The following is a 10052-nucleotide window of genomic DNA, read 5'->3' as shown; positions in this document are numbered from 1 at the left end:
TCTCATGGACTCTCCCACTGATGAACTGCTTAATAAAAGCCTGACTTAACTCTCTGAACGATCCAATAGAGTTTGGGGGCAAGCGACTGTACCATCTTTGAGCCATACCCGACAGGGTTTGAGGGAAGGCCCGACACTTTATTGCATCATTCACGGGTTACAGCAGCAGTGCATTAGAGAATGTCCTAACATGATTAGCGGGGTCTCCCGTGCTATCATAGGCTTTGATAGTGGGCATCTTGAATTTCCTTGAGATATGGGCATTCATTATCTCTTCTGTGAAAGGTGGAGTTGGATCATCAGGATCTCCAAGGGGAAGGAGATTGCTTGGATCAGTTCTTGGGGCGACAACCCTTCTTCGTACCGGACCATCCAGGTCTATGACAGGAGGATGATTCCTCCCCCTAGGAGGTATTTGGGGTCTGGTGGCCTGGTGAGCTTCCAAGTCACGCCTCAGCCTTTGGATCTCAGCCTCATGAGCCCTGACCCTTTCCTACACTTCCTGGGGATTCGCCCATTGGGTGCTTCGAGGGCGTTGCCTTCCATCGGCCATCGGCTCTTTGCCAGGTGGTCTCCTTCTTGGGGCTACTTCATCATCCGAAGATTCAGAGCCCCTCTCAGTGTAAGGACCATAAAATTCCCGATCCTCGGGGATAAGAGCCAAACCTCGTATATAGGGGGGCAATTGCCCTCGTGCTTCACTCCGCCCAGCATATCCACTTCCTCCAACCTCGGGTTAAAGGGGCATCCCATAAGGGGGGTTAGTAGTAACAACAGTTGAATATTCATACCCGACGGGTCGAGAATTCACAGGTACATGTACTTGTTGAACTTGAGGATTCGTACCTTGAATAGTCGGGGGAGTTGTCCCTTGTGGCTGAGGTTGAGTTGCCCCTATATGGGCTTCCCCTTGAGTAGATGCATAAGTTGAATGGGGAGGAATCTCCACGGTTGACGAAATCACCTGGGTTATCCCTGATGGTGTTCCTTCCTCCAGAGCTCTAATTGTTCTCCGTGTTCTCGCCATGGTTGTTGTTGTGCTTTCCCACAGACGGCGCCAAATGCTATGGATAAAAAACTAATATATATAATTGCTAAGGTACGTGAGCTCAGAGCCTTTAATGGATGCTCTCGTGTTTCGTAGCTTAATTTTTCCTTTACGAGATGCCTACGTATCTCTGTGAATTAGAGAATCAAGCCAAAAAATGTAGTTCTGATTTGTGGGGTGAGACCCCTTATATAGATGTTGGGAGTCCTTGAATTGGACTTGGTATAAGAGACTTGGTGGGCAAGTCTCATAATTAGAATGGACTTTGGAGTCCTAGATAGTAGGAAACTGATTCCTTATCCTTTTAGGTCCCCTTGAGGCCAATCTACAAGGATTTATATCCCCACTAGGACTTATCTTAATAGCTGTTTTTCTCCCTTATTTATTAATTAAGAAATTAATAAATAATCAGGGTTTTTGGGCCTTCTTTGTCCCATCAGGCCTGATCCGGTCCATCATGCCTGATCAACATGTTAACCTTTCTGGTCTGAATGTCATACATCTTCTTATTGGGCCTTGGAGCCCAAACTGTAATACTGATTATGTAATCAGGATTTATTCATCCCTATCAGTATGTATATATGGATACATGTATGCGTGCATGTATTTATATAATAATTAGTTATAAATATATATATATATATATATATATTAAGTATGCAATAATTAATCGATATTAGTAAGTCACTTATAGGATAGCTTATGTATTATATGATGCATGCATGTATCTCTATAATAATTAGTTAAAAATAAATTTATATACTAAGTATGCAACAACTAATCGATATTAGTAAGTCAATTATGTATTATATGAATTCTTATGCGAGGGTTATCATTTAATTTTTTTATACTAATTTTTTTAATTGAGTATGTAAATTTTATGAAAAAATTAATTTTAATGACTTGCATATTAATGATATTTTAATTGAGGTAATAAAAATTACATGAATACATCCGTATTAAATATATAATAATGAATGAGTTGCATATTAATGATGTTTTAATTGAGGTAATAAAAATTACATGAATGAATCAGTATTAATTATATAATAATAAATGAGCATTAATGGTTAAAACAAATCATGTATGGATATTAATTATTGTATTTATGATTAAATTTGCTCAGCGAACCCCCATGTTGCTGTATTAGATATATAATAGATTTACTGCAATAATAAATTTGTAAAGATATTTGTTCTGACTAGTGTTTAGAATAGTTTTGATGGTAAGAGGAACAGTGTTCTCAATACTTTAAGTATTGTTATTGATATGAATACATGTCTCATTTTTATTTTAATATTGTTATAACAAATCAGTTATCAATAAGTGAAATCTTGAAATAAAATTTATACCCATTTTTCATATTGTTATCTGTAATTTGAAGGATTATTACATGGTGGATCAAATATACTCATCAGGACCTTTAACATTCAAATATACAGGTAAAAAAATTACTTTTCACATAAAAGTTGTTTACCGTTTTTAAGGATGAAAACTCTCGGTTAAAAAATTTAGAAATGTTCCTTTTGAGATGGGAAACTAAAATTCTTTCAAATGACATAATTTCTGATGTCACTCAACTTTTAAGAAAAAGTATATCTCATAAATTCGTTTAATAAAATCTAAAACCTTATTTACAAGTCACAATTCTAATTAGAAGTCAAAAATCATTTCCAAATTTGAATTCTTCTTTTGTCACTTTAAAACATGTAGTCCAGAGATCAGAGTATATTTCCAGAAGGTCGAAATCATAATCAAAATTATGTTATTGACATTAAAATGATTTGACAACAATTGTCATGTTAAATCAAAATTTGTAACCACCGAGAAATTTTGGGGTAGCCGTGTTGTGGAATAAAAACTAGAGCACGTTAGTAATTAATACTAGGATTCGTGAGTTTCGAGTTTTAATGACTGTTCTCGCGTTTAAAACTATCAATCCTCGAAAGAAGTCTACATATCTCTGTGTTGTAGAGCATCAAGTCAAAAACGTAGTTCTTGGATTGAGGGGTAGAGCCCTTTATATAGAGGTGAGTCTAGGGTTACACTACAAGAAAAAAGTCCCTAGACATCGGTTTTTGGCCGATGTCTATGCTGTTTAGCAACCGATGTTGATGTCGGTGATGTCTATTCTAGACATCGGCCATAACCCGATGTCTATACTGGCTTAGACATCATTTCTGGCAAAAAAGCTGATGTCCATGCATTGTTTTTTTACAAAAAATGTTAGAAATAAATAATTTAATAAATAAATTACCCCTATTACAACAGATTAAACATATAATGAGCTATGTTTTTTTCTACATAGACATCGAATATTTTCATTTATGTGATGTAAAATCAGATATTAAACATCAATTTCTTTACTTAAAGGTGATGTCTATATTGGCATATAGACATCAGTTTTATCCCAAATAAAGTGATATCTATGTTCAATTTAGACTTGAACATGTCATTCTTTGACATCGGTTGCTTATCTAAAAGCGATGTACATTAAATTTTTTGACATCAATTTTTCTTCTTTAAAAGTGATGTCTATATTGTCACATAGATATCAGTTTTATCTCATAAAAACTGATTTGTATTTTATTGTTGACATCAATTTTTACACAATAAAAGTGATGTATACTTAGTTATTACACTACTTACACAATACAAAAAAATCAAATTATTTTTACACCAAAATAACAACCAAATATTATCATTCTCACATTAATGAGTAAAACAAATATGACTTGCAATTCATATTCTATTAAAACCAAATTGTTAATACATTGATATGTAAAAATATTTCGAGTTTGAATTATAGCTTCTAAATGTTGTTAGAGGCAGTACATGACCCGACCCAGTGTATTCTTCTCTGATCGAACGAATCTACCTCGCGATCACCAACTGCACAAACATATGAAACATTCAGTTTATCATATCAAATGGCACAAAATATTGTAAAGTTTGAACACTAGTTGAAGATTTAAGAGTGGAAAAGGTAGAACGTACTTCCTCGGGAGGTTTTGAGCGGTCGAATGTCGACATATACACTTCAGCAGCTAAATCATATGCCGTCTGACATTCTGCTTCCTCTTCACTATGCAGAACTTACATAGTTCAAACAGATTTTAGACAGCATACCACTTAATATGAGCTCCTAGAAGAAAATCTAATATGCAGCAGCAGAAGATACACTTTACTTGAATGAATACACGCATAAATACAAACACAAACACAAAAATATTGGAAACCTTTTCAGAAGGTTCTTGTTCACTTTTCTGATCTCCAGCCGATAAAAATTAGAGCCACATCGATTTTGGCTTTATATAAATGGTAGGAAATCCGTTTCTAGTAATCACTATTGTAACACTTTTGACTTTGGAGTTAAATTAATATATAGAGTTTCATGCACTAAAAAAAGGTTCATTCACTAACGATCCAACCAGGCTGACCTTCATAAGTCCCCTGTAATAAAATTAGTTTTAAACTATTTCAGGTTATTATCATGACTGGTTCAAAAAGCATATCTGAGACACTAACATGGGCCGTGTCATTACTACTTAACAATCCAACTTCCCTAAACTTAGCTAAAGAGGAGCTGGACCGCAATGTGGTAAGTGGCAAATGGGTTGAAGAATCAGATATGAAGAACTTAACATATCTACAAACCATAGTAAAGGAAACACCGCGTTTATATCCACCAGGGCCCTTATCATATAGCATATTAGCATGTGGTTTTGATTAGTGATCTTACCTTCTGCTTCTTCAAGTCATGACCCCCTTGTACTTTCTACTACTTTATAATTAAATTATTATTATATTAACTGTTTGTCCGTGACGTGATCATGTATACACACCAAACACTAAATTTTATATATTTAATTATATTTATATATTTAATTATATTTGATTGGCTCTTACTTTTTAATAATGATGACATCACTCATATATGAAATTTTCACCAATCAAATAGAAGGAAATATAACTTGTAGTCTGCAATTCATGGCTTCCTGAGGTTCATAGCAGACACACATTGGACACACTGTCTAAAAACAATTGTTAATGATGCATCTGTTCGTATTCAAGATATGCAATAAACATCACCATGACTAATTATGTTCTAGAAAAGAGACGCCTCATATTAGTTGTATCACAAAACATGTCACATATAAATTAGGCAGATATAGTTAAATTACCTTCACATTCAAGTGGCCTGTATATGACTGAAGAGGACAATCAAGGACCCAAGATGTGCTCATTGATAAATCCCAAAGCTTCAATATGTTATCCGTGGACGCATACATTGACTTTGGTTTTTATGGTACCAATATTTGCTCCCTGCAATAGCAACACATGTAAGACAGACAACTTATTATACATCCAAATTATTCCATTGAATAGGTAATTAGATTACTGCAGTACATTTAATTTTAAAGATGACATTCACCATGAGAAAAATATAATTGCCTGATTGATATTCCAGAGCTTCACTGAACCATCATCACTCCCACTGGCCAACATTATTGGATCTTTCATTGCCAAGGACACTTGACTTCTTGTAACATCCCATGTATGATAAATAAGCAAATAGATTATATCTTAAACAAAAGCAATTTAACAATATAAGCTTATAAGCATATAAGATTTAAGGACTACCTGCACTACACCTTCAAAGTTACTTGAAGCAATCTGGCTTATTACAAATACCAAATACTTTTGATGATTATTTTGGTTTGAGGGATCTTGAGAATTCCGTATAACATAATTCCAGTGAATTGGGGATTCTCCAATGGGAACTTTGGAGCCATGGTAGAATGAAAGCAACATTGCACCTCCTACGTAGATTATAGTTCCTATAACTTTCGCTTGCCCTGCTCTACTCTTGATTGCAACACTCTCTATTCTACAGAACACAAAAATTGATAAACAAAATAATCAAGGGTACAATCATATGGAGATGTAAACATGTGTCACATAGATCAACTGCAAAGCAGTAGAAAATATTCAAAACTTTGAAATGCGTATTTGGAACATACACATCGAATGATAAGATAAAACCACCACCTTGTACTCTACGCTACTAAGAAATTTGTATCTCAGTGTGGTGTTTCGGATCAAAAAATTAAATCACAGTATAATTTTCTTGGCAAAGGGGATTTAAACCGAGCTAGCGAAGAAGATGAAACAAGAAATAAAGTAATTACCGACAAGGAACAACCATGAGGAAAGTGACAGCCGGAAGTAAGTTTGTCAATGCGCAAGCTACTGTTGGTGTTGAATGTTTTAGCCCAACAAAGTATGTAATCTGGTTCAATGTCATCCTGCACAAATATATCAACACACAACTCATTGTATATTGCAAGTTTGTGACACACTGCTAAAATCTTTTAACACTATGTAGTAGTAGCTAGTTTATATATTATTAAAACAAAAGATTTGAAGTTTAGTAGGTGATGATACCCAAATATAGAAGATAAAAAAATCTGAAAGAAAATAGGTACTGTCATCCTGAGCCTTGTTTTCCTGCATTAAGATAAATAAATATATTTAAAACAATAATTAAATTATATATCATCTAACTATACTACACCTAATAAAGAGAAATTAAATGAACCATTTTCATTTAACGTTTATGTTTACCAGTTTACCTGTTCTATCTGTCAAGCATGAACTATTATTATAGGAATGAGTTGAAATGCAGAATAAGATGTTCCATACAAACATAAAGAATAACAAATACAAAACAAACAATTTAACATGTCACAAAAGACCCAATCAGTTGTTTTAGGCCAATTAGTGTCTTCTTATACTTAAACGAAGACGAAGAAGATGCTGAACTCGAGTCGTGGCCTAACGCTTGTGATTTCAGAAATAAGACACGCTGTTAGTGTTTGGAATGATTTGACAAGGCGTAGAAGCGTAGTGATGAGGTGGGATGGTGAAGTGAGGATAATAAACACCAGCTGATGAATCAGTAATCTTTGAAGTAACGAATCCTGATGATGTTGCAGTCGAGAAGAGTGGCACTAAAGTCGCTTCAGCATAAGGTCCTTGATCACTCCACGCCCAGGGTGGCTGCGAATCAACTCCTATACTCTTCTCTATTGCTCTTCCCTGTTACATGATCACATATAGGATAGAACACATATAAAACTGAGACCAATTATACAAGGCCTTACATCGACTTGTCATGTTCAAGATGAAAGTATACCATCTTAAAAAAAACCCTGATATATGTGGGTTGCATAAGCCCTCTTCGTTCAAGAAGACAGAGGTAACTAATATTTCAGGTAATTTAAATAACTATGTGGTAAGGAGATTGACAACTTATGGGAACCTAGCTATCATTAGAATTATTGATTTTCTGCTTCAGTGTGACATAAAATTTGAGAAATTGAAGTACTAACCAGTCACTTATAGTCAAGTATAACTGGAGCAACATAATGAACAGCCATGGCAATATAATGTACTTTTTATATACCTCAAAGACAGGAAGAAAACTTGAATTTACACCACTCCAGAAAGAAGTGGTGCTCTGGTGTATAAACTTGGCCTAGAGGCAGTTGAATGCCCATTATTGTGGAAGCAGAACTCTCCTCTTTTCGAGTGACCTTCTGCGGATGACAGAGTATTACCGATAAGCTAGCTTTGTTGAAATGTAACTAGGTATTGAACTACTAATATTTAACTTACCCTAGATTTTGAAACCTCAGGGGTTTCATCTAAATGATTCTGGAAACTTAAACTCCCAAAATCATCCATCCCTTTAGCACCATCAGGAAAATAAGGTGGAGAAATTAACAAGTTCAAATCTAGATACTGACCACTGCCTGCATATGATTTATCAACTGATTTACCAAAACATTATTATAGAAAATGTTTGATCTATCAAGCATGAACTATTATTAGGTGTAGTATAGAAAGAAATGAAGCAGTTACCTGTTCGAGCACCCATACTAGAAGTTCTATCTCGGTCCATGGACTGGCCTCCAGCCACCATCATCCAAAGCACAAAAAAGGAACTGCATTAACATCAGGCATACCATTATATCATTATTACTTTAAAAAGGCTCCTTATAACAAATATTATAATTTAAAAATAAAACCCTTATTTAAAATTAGGGTTCCAAGTTTCAGAAAACCCCCTTTACAAATGCTTACATACTCACCAATTCGAGTTTCGAAACTCCAAATCAATATCATTTCAGTTCGAGCTTCAAACTCCCAACCAATATCGTGTTGTCAGAGATCAATAAATTTCGAGCTTACAATTCGAGTTACCCATTCGAGATGAAACAACCAAATCGAGAGAGGTTAAAGTCGAGAGAGACCAGAGGAGAGAGGTAAGGAGAGGACAGAGAAGAGATGGTTGAGAGTAGAGATAACGTTGCAGATATGAGAGTTGAGACTTGAGAGAGAGAGATCCAGAGAGGTGAGGATCGAGAAGAGACCAGAGAAGAGATAAAATATATTTTACTTATTTTGTTTGTTTAATCACAAGATAGTGAAAAAAGAGGGGGAACAAAAATTTAGCTGAGGCGGTATCATTTGGTAAGTAAGCGGGGAAAATTTTAACAAGTAGGGGAAAATAATTTGAACTGCCGCGCTTTGAATTTTTTCAGTATTTAAGACATCGGTCTGTTAAGGAAGTGATGTGTTAATAATACAAAGACATCACATTAACGCGGGATGATGTTAATGAAGTTTTTAACAACAGTGGCATGAATGACTGATGTCTAATGTGTGATGTCTATTATCTTTTTTCTTGTAGTGTTAGACTTGTATGGGGAGACTTGGTGGACAAGTCTTCAACTTAGATGGTGATTGGAAGTTCTATAAGGGAAGAAAATCCAGAACCTTCTATGTAGGACTTTGAGTTTGTTTTGGACACATGTCTCTGCTCTTCCAGCGGTATTGGGCCTAGCCCGTGAATAGCTTATATTCGTAGACCTTGACGACCTCTGCTGGTGGGCCTTGACTACATAGGTCGTCTTGAGTCTACTACGAGCTTGGACTAGACAGGTCTGTACTAGATTTCAGATAAGAAGCCCAAGTGTAATTAATGTGACATTTAATGTGTCTTTAGGATGTATTTTCTATCCATATTATTTTCCCCCCAACTTCCGTGAACACTGCTCGAGTTTTCGTGGAAGTTATAATGGTCTTTTCGCGACTCGGGGTACTTTTGGCCATTCTCGGGTATCGGCCCTTCATGGGTGTCGGCCCTTCATGGGTGTTGTCATTTTATCGTAAAGTGTGGAGCGACCTACACGTTTACAATGACTTATATAGTGCGAGTATACACACTTAAGGCCTTTGTACAGGCTAATTGGATAGTGTTTAACACTAAACGGTCCTAATCGGGACTAAAAAGCGAGTGTTTATCACCCATTAACCTTCTTCAAGATTAATTACAGGGTGAAAGCTGCTAACATGCCATAATGGTATGATTGCTAGATCTTCTTCTCTTTCTCCCCCTGAGTTTGTGCTATCAAATTCAGGTGTTTGAAATGAGCTTTCATTCTCATGATTTTCCTGTTCAGTAATCTCTTCATTCAACATCTGTTGTGCATTGACTTCATCTTCACCATCAGAATCACTATCAATGTTGAGGTTTTCAAATGCAAGGGCTTCAGTTTCATTTTCATCAAGACATTCCAAGCCTCGACACTTGTCATCATCAAAAGTCATATATGTGTTTTCCATAATCTTCCTTTGATCTATCACATAAGCCTTGTAGGCAGTTCTCTCCAATAAATATCCCGGAAAAATTGCTTCAAAGACTTTTGAGTCAAATTTTCCCACATATTCAGAGTTGTCTTTCAAAATATAACACTTGCTTCCAAACACATGGAGATGCTTTATAGTAGGCTTTCTTTTAGACATGATTGAGTATGGTGATTTGCCATGTGCCTTGTTGATGAGATATCTGTTTAGAGTGTAACATGCAGTGTTAACAGTCTCTTCCCAGAAACTTGTTGGCAACTTGGCATCTTGCAGCATTGCTCTAGCAGCT

The 10052-nt window shown here is 35.6% G+C and overlaps 1 protein-coding gene and 1 long non-coding RNA gene across 4 annotated transcripts; both read right to left on the bottom strand.

Annotated features, from left to right (window-relative positions):
• Positions 1-5498: 5498 nt before the first annotated feature.
• Positions 5499-6626, bottom strand: LOC141700987 (uncharacterized). Of its 3 annotated transcripts, none has more exons than XM_074504640.1 (4): positions 6497-6626; positions 6245-6357; positions 5693-5939; positions 5499-5588 (listed from the first exon to the last, which is right to left on the bottom strand). In XM_074504640.1, the coding sequence occupies exons 1-4, from the start codon at positions 6563-6565 to the stop codon at positions 5538-5540; spliced, it is 480 nt and encodes a 159-aa protein (XP_074360741.1). In that variant the 5' UTR covers positions 6566-6626; the 3' UTR covers positions 5499-5537. The 3 variants fall into 3 exon arrangements, 2 of the variants coding, with proteins under 2 accessions (XP_074360741.1, XP_074360740.1); XR_012566622.1 differs by having other exon boundaries at positions 5500-5591; positions 6255-6357; XM_074504639.1 differs by having other exon boundaries at positions 5500-5591.
• A 908-nt stretch (positions 6627-7534) lies between these two features.
• LOC141700988 (uncharacterized) lies at positions 7535-8443 on the bottom strand. The gene is made up of 4 exons (XR_012566623.1): positions 8206-8443; positions 7976-8058; positions 7730-7866; positions 7535-7650 (listed from the first exon to the last, which is right to left on the bottom strand). It is a non-coding gene; the product is annotated as an uncharacterized LOC141700988 (long non-coding RNA).
• Between the last annotated feature and the right edge of the window lie 1609 nt (positions 8444-10052).

Source organism: Apium graveolens, unplaced genomic scaffold (genome assembly GCF_009905375.1).
Source record: "Apium graveolens cultivar Ventura unplaced genomic scaffold, ASM990537v1 ctg3161, whole genome shotgun sequence".
Taxonomy (NCBI): Eukaryota; Viridiplantae; Streptophyta; class Magnoliopsida; order Apiales; family Apiaceae; genus Apium; species Apium graveolens.
This window is presented reverse-complemented; position numbering and strand designations above follow the sequence as displayed.

Bases quoted from the DNA above. Each gene is read 5' to 3' on its own strand.
- LOC141700987 (XM_074504639.1), bottom strand. From the start codon at position 6,565: ATGCAGGAAAACAAGGCTCAGGATGACAGTACCTATTTTCTTTCAGAT. The intron at 6,358-6,496 runs GTATCATCACCT...ATATTTGTGCAG, and splicing joins TTTTTATCTTCTATATTTGG to GATGACATTGAACCAGATTA. The intron at 5,940-6,244 runs GTCGGTAATTAC...TGTGTTCTGTAG, and splicing joins TTTCCTCATGGTTGTTCCTT to AATAGAGAGTGTTGCAATCA.